This window comes from Ceratosolen solmsi, unplaced genomic scaffold (assembly GCF_000503995.2).
Source record: "Ceratosolen solmsi marchali unplaced genomic scaffold, CerSol_1.0 scaffold25, whole genome shotgun sequence".
Classification (NCBI taxonomy): domain Eukaryota; kingdom Metazoa; phylum Arthropoda; class Insecta; order Hymenoptera; family Agaonidae; genus Ceratosolen; species Ceratosolen solmsi.
In genome coordinates, this window is record NW_011948444.1 from 1506699 (window position 1) to 1524101 (window position 17403).

General features: G+C 31.3%; 1 protein-coding gene across 1 annotated transcript in view; it reads left to right on the plus strand.

The window, feature by feature from the left end:
• Positions 1–17403, plus strand: part of grh (grainy head) — a 94903-nt gene that overhangs the window by 57308 nt on the left and 20192 nt on the right. Inside the window, exon 5 of the mRNA XM_011504350.1 lies at positions 10887–11459. Coding sequence (XP_011502652.1) covers positions 10887–11459 — 573 coding nt within the window. The remainder of the gene's footprint in view (positions 1–10886; positions 11460–17403) is intronic.

A 17403-nucleotide genomic window follows, 5' to 3' on the forward strand; every position in this document is an offset into this window, starting at 1 on the left:
AATGTTAAAAGTTTATAATAGAATAGAATTTTGTGAGTTTTAAAATCGTAGGAGTAAATTAATATAAATTAATAACAATTTTTCACTGGCTAATACTACCGACAAACTCTTACATTTAATTTATCTATGAAAAAGAATGAGATACTGATTAAAGCTTAAAAATTATAAATCAAATATTTATATTTTATGGGCTAGAAATAATCAACAACCCTAGGAAGTATACAAAAAAAATAAAAAAATAAAACAAAAATAAAAATAAATAGAGAAAAGAAAGATGGTTTGATCACGTAAGGAGAGTCGTAGAATAAGAATAATAGCCACGGGGATAGTTGTGCGCGTCGACTAAAAGTCAGCTTTGACTTTGATCGCGAACTCTCAAGCTGCAAAAGAACAGTCGTCGTGCCAACGAAGTAATGAGAATCGGTGAAAATACAAAAAAATGGCCGTAGTAACACGCACATAGCTGCGAATTGCGCGAATTGCGCGAATGAAGCGTATATAGCACGATAGCGGTTAAGCGCGCGCATGTAGGTAGCGGTTTCGCGCGTTATCGCCTTACATTCCGATAGACGACCAGCGTCGCAGCGAGGCGCTTAATTATGTGCCCTGGATGACAAAAAAGAGGAATGAGAAGGAGAGACAGAGAAGAAAAGCCTTGTGTGAACCTCGTGTAGGAAGTTTTATTGCTGATATCGCGCGGAACGAGCGTAGAGAACGTGCAAGTGCTTGCTCGCCATGGGAAGTCACAAACCCGATAAGCTACTATCGAACTGCTTCTTTTCTGTCCTCGTCTTCTTGTTTGCTTACTTTCTTCCCATCTCTTTTTTATTCTTTCTCTTATGTTATGATATTAGTTTTGGCCTTACTAATCGTATAATCACACTGAAAAATGTAAAATTGCATCCATTTTTCGAAGCTCAAGTTGCACTTAAATGCACTTTTCTTCAATGGTTTCATATTTGATTGCTATAATTTAATGTTATTAAATCGAAAGCTCTTATTATCTCGCATACGGTTAAAAAATTTACTGCTAAAAGAAAAGATTGATCCTTACAGTCGAGTGCAAAGATTTTCCAAGAACGTCCTCGAAAATAAATTATTCCGTAAAGCTGCATAGTAAATTTGAATCTGAGAGTCCTAATGATACTATATGTGTACGTGTTAGTAAGTGATTAGTCATTGAAACAAGGCAGTGTAACAATATTATGTATTTCGCGGTAATTCGTATCAATTGCAAATCAAGTGCAATATGGATTGGCTTGACTTTAAGTTAATTAATGCAAAGTTAAGGAGTTAGATAGCTGAGGTGAAAGTGTTTATTTAAGAAAACCAAAAAGCTTAGAGGGAGTTAAAGAGACTCTTGAGCTGAAAAATTATTCAAACGCGTAAGAAATCAGATCTTTTGAAAGGAAAGAGATGACTCAATCAAGAGTGGAGCGAACGAAAGCCAGTCGAGCGATAAGTCTACGTAGTCAATTAAGAACCTCAGACATAGACAGATATGTGCGTAAATGTAGCGAGCCGCTCCTGCCTGAGTCTACATATGTCTAGTTATATCAACTGATGTTGATGGAGAAAAAGCAGCAAGGTCGCTTAGACATTCTAAGCGATATAACTATATAATCAGAACTGTGGTTTGTTGCATATAATTCCGCCTTTCCCGTCAGGACGAATGGAAGTTGTCGAATCATAGATGCACGATTCACTCGGCCAACTACTTCTCATTCATTCCTCGATTCACCTGAGCTCTCTCTCTCTCTCTTACTCTCTCTCTCTCTCTCTCTCTCTCTCTCTCTCTCTCTCTCTCTCTCTCTCTCTCTCTCTCTTACTCTGTCTTACTCTCTTACACGACTAGTTCCCATTCATCTCCGAATTGAGATATCGATGTTGACTAGCTTGGCTACCCATGAATCTTCCACCTATTCATCTATTCATGAACCTCTCTCTCTCTCTCTCTCTCTCTCTCTCTCTCTCATTCTGCGTCCGGCTCTTTATTTTATTGACTTAATTTTTTCAAGCTTGTCAAAACTGAAACTAAAAAAATGATTTAATAGGACATCGAATAATTACTGTTAAGCCAATTTTTTTGAGTATTTGTACATATGTGAATTGAAAGATTTTGTCATATGATGCATGCAAATAAAACAATTAAAACAAATCGCGATTGTGACAAAGTATACTCATATTATTATATATGTGAAATTAAATTAATTTAATTGTTCAATTTATATGGACTTAATACAATATTTATCTGAAAACATTAGAAATATTTCTAAATAATTTAATAAACTAGTTGTAACATCTTCTGTAAGGATTGGAAAAATTGTTAAAGATAAATGTATAAATTTTTACTATGCATTGTTTTACTATAGCGTATATTCGCATTAAAAAAAACACTCTTACACACTTATGCATATGTAAATACAATATATGAAAGTGTAAACTGTAATAAATCGAAAATTGTCTCTTGAAAAATAAAACAAATATCTTATAGTTGTACGTTCTTTTATTATGTACATATTTTATTCATTTTTTATAAATGCAATAGCAAGAGTGAGAGAGAGTGAGAGAGAGAAAAAGAGTGAGAGTGAGAGTGAGAGTGAGAGTCAGCGAGAGAGAGAGAGAGAGAGAGAGAGAGAGAGTGAGAGAGATTGACGAGAAGGGGGCGAAGAGGGAAGGGAAAAACGAATTGAAAGTGTCTGGAAAAATTTGAGAATAAAAAAAGAGAGCTAGAATAGGGGGATAGATTGGTAAGGGGCGACACGGATGTGCAAGGCCCTCGATCTATCAAAGTCAGTCAAGGTATCCCTTCATATTCCCGCGTATTCTTTTCTTTATACTCATGTTCTTCATATCTCTCATTTTCACATCTCTGCGGCTCTCACATCGTTCGAGCATTGGCCTGATTTTATTTTTACAAGCGTGTCCAATGTCTTCGTTCTTGTCATGTATTTGCAAGACAGGATATATGAGACTCATTGAAGAGAGACAAAGACAGACAGAGGGAGAGAGAAAGAGGGAACGACAGTTTGCGCTGTCTTAAAACGCAGCATCTACAATTACGATATAATTTAAAGTAGAGTATTTCTTCTTCAATTTTTTCATTTTACAAAACCACGATATCATTTGATTATGTTGAACTAATATAATGAAAGATTCTAAATAAAAATTAATTACACTAAAATGAAATTGTATTTATAATTATTATTTCAACGTATCATACAATTCATCACAAATCATCACAAATCACGATTAATGTTTATACTGTAATAATTCATTTCAATACTTGCAATATAGTATCTATTGATTATATAGAATTTTTCATTGTATTTAAAAAGTATATTTTAATTTAAATTTGCTTAAATAAATTAATTAAAGCTTTTCATAGATCAATAAGTTAAAATTGGATTAATATAAATCATTGACTGTTACTATTCGAGTATTTACTAATTACTATTAAAGCGGTTTCGTATTTATATATATATATATATGTATATATATATATATATATATATATATATATATATCGGTAATCAAAAGGTATCTTAATAAAATTATAAATATCTATGAAGATTAAACGAAATCATTTTTATCATGAATTTCAATCGTTGTCATCCCAATCTATCGTTCTGTAAATGACACATAGTTTCCGGTGATTTAACATTGCAAGCCGATTGATTATTTTTCGCCGCTATAAAAGATAATCATATTCCCTCCCTCTCTCTCTCTCTCTCTCTCTCTCTCTCTCTCTCTCTCTCTCTTACTTTCTGGACTACTCGAGCTATCAGGTACATTTTTGCACACTGTACGCACATCGTCACGCTTAGGTGACTCAATTCCAAAAGCAAACGAATTAAAACAACAGAAAACGAAACAAAATATTTTCCGAGTCACGTACATATACTCAAGTGCTCTATTAATTATATTGCGCTCAAACCCTTTTACTATATTCTTCCCCTTTACTTATTCATTTGCTTTATTTACTTTTTTATTATTATTCATTAATCAATCAATAATCCCGCTAAAGTTATTGGCACGGAACACTGCATCTCTTTCTCTCTCACACACACTCTCTCGCTCGCTTGTACACGCACACACATAATAATGCAAATAAAGTCGATAAGAAAATCCTTTAATAAACTTGCCTTCTCCAGTCTCTGATCTTGCGACAAATTGCACGACTGCACGCATGCACATCTTGTAAGCAACACGTTGTTTTGTTTCACGAGAAAGTATCTGAGAAGTGCGTGAACCAACTTCAAACTAATTACTGACTTTCGGCTTTCTTCCCTTCACCATTTATTCTTTTAGCAATTTGTGTCTATGGCTAAGATTGATCAATGCATATGTCCGCGTCGTACTTCAATTACAGAAGCTACAAATATATATGAGCATTTAAAAATCCTAAATACCCACTATGTATCACGTACCTTTAATCAGAAAACTGGTGAAAATTTTTTTTGAATCATGTTATATTTAAGCTTATTTATGCCATACCTTTTTTTTCGTTACACTATATTTTTTGCAGAATAGGCATGCTGATAAAGACTTGCTTACTTTCCAAAATATATGGTCATCGGTTGTGTCTTTCGACTTCCATATATCAATTTTTATTTTAATTTTTATTTTATAAGCAGCCTTATAAAATAATTATACCGATAAACGCGCACGCATATGGGTGCATTTAAAATAAATGTAGGAGCATCAATGTTCATTATGTCAATAAATTCAGAATAAATAATTCGGAGTATACGACCCATCTTGTTGACAAAAATCAAAGAAAGCGAAAAGTAATGCTTATGAATTTAAAATCAGCACATTTGCTATAAAAATCGAATTATATATATTTAGTTGTGCGTTACCATAGACACATGTTCAGCCGTGTAAGATCATCTCACAAATATGCTCTCCTCATTTCTACTCAAATTCAACTATACTTTACGTAAAAGTGAAGTGTGCGAGCACGTGAGCCACGCGCGTGGGCGACTTGATTAAAATGCGCTTGGGGTCTCGGCATAAGACACGAGTTGCCTCTCTGTCCACGTGCATACCGTAACGCATAAGGGCTTCTTATAACATCCTCCTTGTTCAACAAGTCGCGCGAACTCAACTCAAGCTGAATATTGAAAAGATGCGGGATATCGGATCAACTATGTGCTTCTTTCATCTTTTCAAATATCTCTTATTGTCAATTCAAGCAGACAAAATATAATCAAGTTTTTTCACCTAAAGACGGCAACAATACCGTTTCATTAATTTATTTGCAAATACCTGTTAGATTCTGGTTTTTTTTTTTTTTAATTATAAGCCCTGTCAAAATGGTATATTTATTCGAAGGATTTATAATATAACTTATAATATAATGTACGAATTTTTAAATATTACCAATTTATCTATTATAAATATTATAATTATAAAATTTTATAATATTATTAAACGATAATGGTATAGAGTGCAAAGCATACAACTAGAATGTTATAATACTCTATATAAAATAGAAAATATTAAATTAAAAATCCTCTAAATTATCAAAAATCCTTCTGAGTGCAGTATATTATTGATATAATATATGTAAACATCGATTTAAACATAATTATTTAAGAGCGTTTAGAGATTTCTTAATAAAATTCTACTATTGATCAGTAGTTATCAATATGCTTATACAACTGTATTTGCACATATTAATTAAGATTTAAAATATTAAGCTAACATTTTAAATTTTAACATACTTCTTAATTCGCAACATTCGGTTATACTTTTAATAAATGTATAATAATTTTGAATGTGACTGTAAGGAATTTTATTCAGTACTACTTGTGTATCTCGATTCAATCGCCGACGGTAGGTCGTAAACATAGTTACATAACGTCGAGTCATTTGCCATGATTTGTCCATTGTTCATTCGCGTATAGACAATATAGTATTTATGCTTACATTATTCCATGAAATGATACACGTGTATGAGCCTATGCAGAATGCTGATAGAATATTTGTTTTTGTTCAGACGGACACATGCTTCTTCGCATTCTGCATCTGTCATTTTATTTGTTTTTTTTTTAACTATTTGATAAAAATTTAAAAGCACAACTCTTATAATTCATTAAAATGTAGAATAAGAATACAATACAAAAGCCCTAAATAATTTCAACTTATTGATCTATTGTTTAAAAAGAATAATACATATGGTAAAATTATATATTAATTTTTTATTGAAAAATAATATTCTTATAGCCTACGACATTTATGACGTAAATATTTTAACAATATAATTAGTATGTAGTTTCTCAATTAGCACAACTTTTATAAAAATTAAATAAATACATAAAATGTTAACATCGGATCCATGTAGATATTAAATAAATTTTTTCACGCTCATAGTCTGTAATAAATAACAATATTTAAGACTTGCAGTTTGTCGTTCATGTATTATAAAAATAAATAGATTTTTATAAATTGATCAAAAAATTTAATCTATTGCACTTTAGGATAGAGACACAATTAATGGTAACACAAAGAATCAGACACAAAAATTTCTTATTTTTTATTCTCATTATGTCGATGACAATATAAACAAAATAATTAAAAAGTTTTATAGGTTTTGCCCCATTACTTAATCAAAATTTATTTTTATAATTAGAAATATAACAGAATGATTTTTTATATTTACTTTTGAATTGATAATTTATATAGTTATGCATTTGGTTATATATATATGGACTTCATAATTTGTATGTGATAATTTTATTTTTTATTTGAAAAATATGGCTATTATTAAACAATTTCTATTATAATAAAAAGTAGTTAAATCAAAACTGTATAAATAGTCAAGTAAATTTAGTACAATATAATTACATCTACTGTATATCGTTTGTTAACAAATCTACCATAACAAATAGTCAATATCTATTTCTCTTTAATATTATTATAGTACCTTTCATATATTTATCGTCAATAAATCCAATTTTTTATTAAATAATTTAATCCTAAGCAATTACGTAACATGTATTCTAAAAAGGCTCAAATAAACTTTGAAAAAATGCACCTTCTTTTATAAAAAGCTCAGGATATAATAAAATGCCGACTGTTAGATTACTTAATTTTTATAAATTAATCGTGTTCTGCCTTTCTTTATAGTAAAAGCACATATGTCTATAAAAAAATTTGGAGATATTTTGTATGAAAAAAAAACCAAGTGGATATGTATTAATATATAAGTGGAAATTCCCGAATAAATTTCTACTACTAATTAATTTCAATTATTTCTCTATATTCATATATAGATGCACACATAAATGTCGTTAATCTTGTTTTATTTGTAAATATTTTTTAATATTCACCCTACAATTTGATTCTAAAGTCGAAAAAATAATGAAAGAATAAAAAAAGATCTCGTGCGCGCAGTATTTCTCAATGTGATTTTCTTGTTTGGTATAAAAATTTAAATTTGAATCAACTTTAGCAGCGAACAAAGTAGTTTTCTACCTCTACAATATGAATTTTTTCAACTACTCAAAACCAACCATTCTCCTAAATACATATTTTCATTTCATATATATTGGATATTCACACATTATATACGTTATTGATTATTAATTCTCATAATAAGAATATATTTTATTTTGAAATAAAGTTTTTTATAGTTTTTCTTGTTGAATATAGTATTTTAATTACCATAATATGTAAAATTATAGGCGAATTGTTACCAACTTTGATTTAATTGAAAATAAACTTAAATAGTTATATAAGTAGATCAATATTAAAATTGATACTTATATTTAGAGTACAGTTGACTTTCAAACATCAAAAAATGTAGTAAATTATATAAATATTCTGCTTCTTAATTTTGGTTTATGACTTTATTAAATAAGTAGATAAGTAAAATTTACACTTCTCATATAGAATTCAATATGAACAACTTCTATGGAGTTTTAAATAAACAATCAATGCAATATAATTGATGAGAAACTTAACTGTAACTTCAATAAGATAATTATAATAAATAATTGAACTTAAAAGTTAAATTTCTAATCTGTCCATCAGTGTTAATTAAAAAAATTGGAAAATTAAAATAGCGATGTTCCCTTAGTTCTGCTAAGATTTCTACATTATGTCACTTTGATACTTTACGCACTTTGTATTTAAATTATATGGCTAGTGATTTCTGCAATCAAACTAAAAATGCGAACATGTAGCGATTTTTAAGTTATCACTGGAGAAAAAACTTCTTCCACTCGTAAGGATTACTGTACAGATCACTAATATCCTTTGTGCAAAGAAATACTCCATACTTAATACGATCTAAAGAAAAAATAAGAGGAGAATACAATTAATTAGTTTGCGATATCACCGATTTTATAGACAGTGTGCATAGTGAATATATATATATATATATATATATATATAAATATAGATGAAATTTTTAAGATTGAATTGTATTTTCTTTTGATGATTAACAAGATATATTTTATATTTTTCATGAAATATAAGAATTTTCTTAAATTTATTCTTTTTTTAGAATAATCGTATCACTAGCCAATTCATTATGCTTTACTTTAAAATATTATTACCTTTTACTCAAAAATATTTGTACGATATTTAATTGATAATATTTATTATCAATTAATATTTTATTGATATTTATTGACTATTATTATTATTAATTGATACAAATAAAAAATTTTAATTTTAAATAAAAATCTTGAAGACAACTATTTCAAAAGTTACTAGAAACACTCCTAAACTACATTATTCAAGTAGGATAAACCTATTGTATTATTAATCTGTTTCTCTCGTCTTCTCTCTTCCTCAATCTCTCTCTCTCTCTCTCTCTCTCTCTCTCTCTCTCTTTCTATTCGATATATTTACCTATCTCACCTGGTCCATAAAATCTACTTATATGCGGCAATAAAGGATAAAAAGGAAAAAACAAATGCAAGTATACAATTCTACCTTTTTATTGTCGATGCATGAACATACTGAGAAAAAGATGCCGAGGAATGTATAATATAAAAATTAACGTTGTGGATGTTGGAAAAGAATCACAGGAGCCTATGTAAACAGTTAAGGAGAAAAATATTTGCAGAGGACAACGCGCCCTCTCATTATCGCGGTAACTCTCTTGTGTTGGTACCAGCGCAGGGCAAGCAAGCGGATGGGTTGTGTCCAGGTGCAGGTAAGCCGAAGAAGACAGCAAAAGAGAGAGAGACAACGATAAAGATTGATTCGACATGCATAAATTAGAGAGGATAAAGATTTACTCTGCCTTGTGCTCGCTATGTATGCATACATGCGTTCTGCAAGTATCTGGATTGGCATTGATATTGGGATTGAAATCAGGATATGTCAAGGGAAAAAGGGAAAGGAACTGAGCATCGGAGTAGAAATTGATGACTGTAGGCAAAAACCAAGGGGTCTATAATAATTAATCATAGAGGTCACATTGATATCTGCACAAACTTATGCATAAGTGGATGTGTTCAAATTGATGATATCATCCGTTGTATTTCTGGCTCGTCTTCATTTCTTTATTTTTCATTTCATGATCTTTTTTCCTTAACTTTCATAGTTCTTCAAAAGATATATATATATATGTATATATATATATAATAACGCGTGATTTTAGGGTTTCATATAATATTTAAAAAAAAGGAATTTAAATTAATTTGATATATATATATATATATATATATATATATATATATATATATATATTTAAAATTTTTCCTTTATTTATTTAAGAATATCGATTAATTTAAAAAATAAAAAATCAAATAAATTTATACTTTGCATTAAAAATGAATAAAGTGATAAATCACAGTGCTATAATCATAAAATAAAATAAAATGTATATAGTTTCCATATTAAAACTTAATTAAAAAATCCTTCATAAAAAAATGATTTGTTAACCCGAATTTTAAACTGATCTTACATTACTAACTTCATTAATTTAAGCTTTAAAAATTCATTCTTGATAGACGATAAAGCTTTCATACTAAATATTTGACTAATATTTTTGTTTTGGATTACAAATAGCATAAGCATTTGTTTGGACCGTCCACAATCGATAATATTCATTAAAATGATTATTAATTTCATTTAATTCGTCAGTACTAAGCGTATTTCAATGGGTTAATAGATACATACCAAGCTTTCGAATAAAATAATGCACTTAAAACCGTAATGGAAAGCTGCCCACTGATTACAAGCGAATTAAAAGACTCGATATTTTTACAAATACTTTATGTATAACGTACTGGTTCCATTAATAATTAATCTTACCTTACATTTCTAAAGTTATTTAAAGCAATACTGAATAATAATTCCATGAGTTTAAATTGACAGTAGATATACGTTCTTCTTTATTTTTTTTTCTTTCTTTTTTTTTAATTCTATATGAATAACGATAGTTATTTCAATTTGTGCTTAAGTAAAGGTATTTGAATCTGATATTATAATTGTATAATATTCATTGACAGTTTTAATTCATTCCATTTAGATTATTTATCAACATTATCAAATGATCAAAATTTTTCATTTAAAATTAAATATTATCTTAGCTATGTTAACGATCGCGATAACCATCAGAGCAACAATATATTAATAATAAAAATTATTTTACAATAGGAGGGGGTTTATTTCTTACGTTGCTCGCCCATATAAGTAACTTAATTATTCAATTTATCAACATACATAATATTCTAAAGTACTAATGAAAATTGTTGAGATTAAGAATGTAGATGATTATTTAAAAATCCTGCTATATTATTATGATTTTTTTTTTACATATTTAGTTTCCATGTCATTTACCATTTATCGAAGAACGGATTATCCGAGCTTTGTAAAATATTCGATGCGTGTAATCATTTTCAACAATTATTATTTTTCAGAAGACGAAGTCGTAACGAGGAAGATCCTGGAGCTGTGCAACAAGTTAGCGAAGACGGCCAGCAGGTGTCAACTTCCGGGCAAAACACCACGAGCTACGGTCGCGAACCTGACGACAACGACGAAGAGCAGCAGCAGCAATTGTCTACCGCAACTAGCGGCACCTCGGATCAGGACCAAGCGGGAGGGAACGCCAACGATCAGCAGCAGCAGCAGCAGCAGCAGCAACAGCAACAGCAACAGCAACAGCAGCAGCAACAGCAACAGCAACAGCAGCAGCAGCAACAACAACAACAACAGCAGCAGCACAGCGACGATTCGGAAGTACAGAAAAGGGTCGCCGCGGTGCAAGTGCAGGTGCAGGGCATGGAGGGCGACTGGCGGGCTTACTGTGAGCACCCGCTGTCGGTCGCCACAGCAGCTATGCTCAATCTACAACAGCAGCACCAGGTTACAGCGGTAGCCGGACATCCGGCTGATGATCCTGCGGCCAGCTATGTCTATGAGTACTATACAAAACTACCAGACAAGGCTGCCGATGTCAAGCTCCCACCTACGCACGAACTGTGGTCCACGTGAGTACTCATCTTTCTCTTTGCTTTATAATTTTATTCGCTCGGTATCATAGCAGATACCGTAGATTCTCGTATCATTAATTCGTATTCGGAGAAATTCAAAACTACACCACGGCATAGAATATGAAAACCATTAGTATCGCGTTACTAGTCTTTTGCAATAAATATTATATTATTATTCTTGAATGAAATAAAGCCAAGAATTCTTATTAAATTTTTCAGATCTTAATTTAATATTTTTTATTTTTCAACATATTATTGACATATTATACTTAATTTTCCTAATGAGTTTTTTATAATAGAAAATTTAGTTAAACAAAAGACTAATAATTTTCAGATATTTAAAACAAAATATGTAAAATACAAGTATGAGAATACATTTTGGAATCGATAGTCCACAAACGTATTAAAAAATTGTAAATCATAACTAATTAAAATTAAAAAAAAAAAAAAAAAAAGGATAATAATTTGTGTTATATTACGAGATAGTTTTTAGTCTTTCAATAACAATATTTATGATAAATCAAAATTTATACGTTTATATGGACCGGAACTTCTTGCCTACAGAATAATTAAATTATTTTTATTTAAAATGAAAAATGAAAAATGAAAATAAAAATGAAAACATTTGAAATTATTTTAGAAAATTTCTATTAATTTTTCAATGCCTTAAACATATAATAAAAATGATATACCATAAGATTATGTTTTTATTACATTTTCATAAATGATTATTGTAAAAGAAAATTCATTAGTATGTATATTCTTTAGTGCTTTCTAATATTTTTTATATATTAAAGAAGAAATACAAATTATATAAGTTTTGAATATTGATAAAATTTCTAAATAATATTAATTTAGTAAACATATTATTTCTCCTTAGAGACATTAATGTAACTTGTAATACTGATAATACCAAATTAATCTATTGTCTCTTAAAACATATGTCTTGCTTTTATGATTATTAAGAAGCTATAAATGTTTATTTACATTAATTTCTAAGTTTTATAATCTAAGTTAGATTAATTCTAAGTTAGATGACATATGTGAAATGTATGTAAATATCAAATATTTTTGAAACTGTAGTTATAAAAATTAAATATAATTAGCAATCTGAGGTAACGATTAGTTTTATATGAACCTATATTTGTTCCATGTATATCACTAATATATATATATATATATATATATATATATATTTTTTTTTTTTTTCATTTAAAGCGTTAATTTTTTATCTGTCTGAATTGAAAAATGCAAATTTTAGTGAAAAATTCAAAATTAAAAAGTATATGTTACATTTTATAATAAATGTAATTAGCCGGAGTTCTGAAACTTAAATAAAATTTCTGAAAGACCGTCAAGATTTTAATCTGTTTCCAGATCATTTTAATTACAGCACTATACATGGTAAAAGACTTATTAATACGGATTGCAATTTCCCATGGAAATTTTCTTTCAAAGATATTTTCAATGCATAACTAGTCGTTTATTTTGCATCGAATCCATCAGTATTCATTCCGTCGCACTTCTCCCTCCCCTCAGCGCTCACAGTAGCTCGCTCAGTCACTCAGTGGTGCTCCATCTTCCTCTTAATTTACCTCTATCTTTCTCTCACAACTTAGTTTCTCAATTTCGCGCTTTTTTCGACTTTATAGCATAACTCATCTTCTTTATCCTATTAAGGAATCATAAAAAACGAAAAAAGGGAGTAAGAGAGATCGAAGTAACGCCAGCTGAACTGACGGAAAGAAATAAATGTATCTAAGTATTTTTTCGGTACCTAAACCGAAATTCTAAGGGATAGGGCTTCAAGCTACTGTTTATCGCCACGTAATTGATACACTCAGTGAGAGCCCATTTAACCCTTACACATCCGTCACCAGACATACATTAGGTTTTCGCTTCAGGCAGGTGACAATGGAAATTAGATTAAAATCCGTCGACGCCTCGATGCGTAGTGATGTGCCGAAAGCTCAAAAACTTGTAAGACTCGAGGATAGCAAGAATCGCGGTATTCGCGGGTATCGTCGAACCTCGCTAAGAGATACGATCATCGTATACTTCCCCGGATAAACTTTCCGGGCGAGATTAAAGCGCGGAGGAGATCGGAGGGACGATAATACCTTATGGTATCCCTGCATGAACGCGTGTATATATACAAACTCACCGAGCCTCCAGCAATTCTTATTTCTCTCTCCTTTTTTGTTTCGTGCTCCTGTGCTGATAATGCTTCTGCCGCATTCGCTTTCAAATTCGTACGTTGAGGACGTTCTCAAACAGTAAATTACAAAATATGCTAAGCGGCTGATATAAATCAAAAGTGGGACCAGACTGCGCCAAGGCGAGAGAAACGTTTTGTCTCTACCTTCCTCTCTCTCTCTCTCTCTCTCTCTCTCTCTCTCTTTCTCTCTCCGTCGCTCTTTATTGCTTAGTTTAACTCAGTATGCATAGTTATAAGAAAAACTTCAAGGGATATAAGGGTAGAAAATAATAAAAGAGAGAGAGAGGAGAGAAAGAGAGAGAGAGAAAAAGAGCAAAATCCCCAGGGCCATCGAGAATTTGGGGTGAGAAAGGATGCACGAAAAAAGTTTTATGTAGGAAGATGAGATCGACGGTAGTTTGCAAACGAAGCAAATGGACCGGAAGACGTGGCCCTCTACAATATACTGAACGTATAATCCAGCGCTTCTTTGAGTCCTATATGAACTTCTTCAATCATTCTTTATAAAATTATTATTTTTAAATCATTTACAATAAATATATATCTTTTATTCAAACGAAGAATTTTATTTATATATTAATTACGATATAAATTATAATTTATTATTATAAATATTTGCCTATTGAATTATAAATACTTACTCTTTTCAATAATTAATTACTTGTCTCGTATAAGTAAGTGCTTCGATCGCATTCTATCGTGCAATCGGGTTAAAATGTTCTGATAAATGTTAAATTATGAACATTATTCTTCTATCAAAAGTTTACGTTAATGCCCAAAAAAAGGCTACTTAAGCTCGTGATAAATGAATATAGTATTGATAATGCAATTCTGTTTATACTCATAATAGCGATAGGCTCCATCTCCCTATAGTCGGAATGAAATGAAAAAAATTAAATTCCACTACCCAGACGCTATAGTTCGGTCAAAATTATTTTTACAAGCGTTTATTTCTAATTGAAGTTGGATTTCCCTTAATCTAAAGTTTCGTTAACGTCCTCCAGCCATTCTCAATTCAGTCATCTAGTCATTGTAGCATTTGCAATACATTCATTTCATTCAATGGCCATTTAGCGCTTTTACACGCACGAACTTTCCAAAGTGAATAACCATAGTTTAATTATGTCGTACGAATTATATTGTTGATTGTCTAATAAATTTTATAAAAGAAAGTTATTTTCGCCTTCGTGTCTTATATACATATACGTATGTTTAACTTTATAAGAACAGCATATACGAATTATAATACATGGCCCCGCATTGCCGGAAATTTCTTCATTTTTTTTTTGAGAAGTCCATAGATTATTCTACTCATATTTCCCGCTGCTAACACTTGTAATACTTGCAAGCATTACACTACAATTATATATGCATGCCATTACCCATAAGCACGACTTTCCATCGAAATAGTTGACTCCACTATAAGGAGACGTGAAAACAACTTTGTTAATTGCTGCTTGTCTTGCTTTTAAAAAATCACTCTACGAATAAAAATAATTTCGCTACTAAACTTTTTGTGAAATTAAATAATCTCTTTACAAGTATTACTATTCTATATTTCTTGATATTTTTATTGATAGACTATTCTAACATTGTATTTCATTAGTCTTTTCTTCTTCTTTTTTTCTTCTTTTTTCTTCAAAATTTGATATATATAAATTTTCGTAGTATTCTACGTTCCATTATGTTTGTGAGGAATCATTGTGTAAATAATACAATATAAACCGAAGAGACGCACTACCAAAATGGACAAGTCATTTGTATTATTTTATTCCAAAAATGTTATCGCTGAAAACACTGTGAACCTTAATTATCTTTACAACTGTAATTAGAAATGTATTTTCATCTAAAAAATTTTAATTATAATAATAAAACCGTAAAAGGAATATTATAAAAAATAAAGCTTTATTTTACATGATAAATGTTGCTTAAGCTGTGTATGTATATTCATATTATATATTAGGATTTCAATTACCTTTTTCAAGTCCAGCTTATTTACCGTAATCAACCGAGGAGTAAACCAGTTCCTCAAATTTAAGCAGCTTTAATTCTTGATGCCTCTGAATAAAATTAAAATTCCGTAAGAACGTTAGAGTCTAACGGCACGTAATAATAGACAGTGCGCGGCGATACGACACTTTTCATGTTAGCGCTGCTCGCGTATTTACCCCCAAGAACAGCCTCATTATTCCGGTAGCGGTCAAAAGGTCAGGGGTTGTCCAGTTCTTAGCGACGGTCAGGTTTTGTGTCGTCAGTTCCGTTTTCCCCGCCTCTAGATTGCTTGTAATTCCCTATCTGTTAGCAGTGATCTGGAAGAGCGCACGTTCCGTCGCCACATCGTAAAAAGCTTTTGTGCTACGCGTGGCACATGCGAGACACGTAGCGTCATTTTATAATTCCTGCGCTCTAGTTGCGCGTGTACATATTATATTAAGTAGCAAGACACGCACGACCACTACAATAATGGTCCTCGAACATGAGCCCGGCTTTCCACGAAGCAGCGGCGCGTGGCGGTGTAACTATATAATTCGAGGACTTGGATGTACTGGTCAAGCCGGACTGACAAAATCTGTCCGTCTCTCTCTCTCTCTCTCTCTCTCTCTCTCTCTCCCTCTCTCTCCCTCTCTCTTATTCGTATTATTAACTCACATTAGCCAACTAACTGACTCACCTTTCCGAGGTACAAAGCCCGATGAGCTTCTTGGAAGTGTGAAGCGATGCTTGCAAGTTGTGAGTATGAATTCGCTTAATTAAAGTCTTATCTCTCTGTATTTTTAAACGCAATTTTGTAAAATCGTCGTTCATCGCTTTCAAACACCTTGAACCGGGTATTAAAAGTGCAGTCTGGATACGTAAAACACGTGTGTGAATTTCTTATAGAATTTATTGTTGGACGCCTTTTCTACAAATCTCTTGCGTTGTGTATAGCAAGTTTACATGCCTTTTCTCACTCTTGATCGATGCTCTCTTTTAAACAAGTGTCGCAATTAGCCGTGTTTCTGTTTTATCAAGCACATTTTCAGAAATTATATACGCAGTTAATAATTTTAGCTATAAAGCTGGTGTATAATTATGAAACATTTGAAGAAGTTTGAAGATAAGAGCTGCAAGATAATTGTACGCATTAATGTAAGGGATTCGTTATAAAATTCATTATGAAGAATTTAAATGAATTTTATCTACTGCTCTTCTAGCCCCCATTTTTCTCGTTTTCCTTGTTCGCTTTACAATGCATAGTACTACGCTAAGACTTTGTTTCCGGTTGTTTTACTAGTCAAGACTTTAAAAGCCGCGACAAGCAGGAGATAGACTCCCGACAGGCTGTTTTACCGTAAGCATTCGCTCCTGCGCTTTCGGCATATCCGGTTTGAGAAACGCCAAGTGCCGGTTTTCACCTGTGACGACCGGTCGCGACGACTACCATCGGGGGTCAAACGACTGTATGTAAAATGAGCTTTTATGACGAGCCCAAAACGACCTCCTCCGCGAGCGCGTATGCTCCTGTCGCACCTCGCGTGTGACAAATGGGAGTGTCTTGACTTTGAAAGATGGGACATTTTTCTGGAAACCGCTACTTACTTTACAACTTTGTAGAAAAATGTATGAGAAATAGTTTCTGTATATCCTTGTTTGCAACTATTACTCCGCGTGATTAATTGCATTTTCAGCTTTGAATTGCTTGTTTTTTTTTTGTTTTTTTTTTGTTTTTTTTTTTTTTTTTTT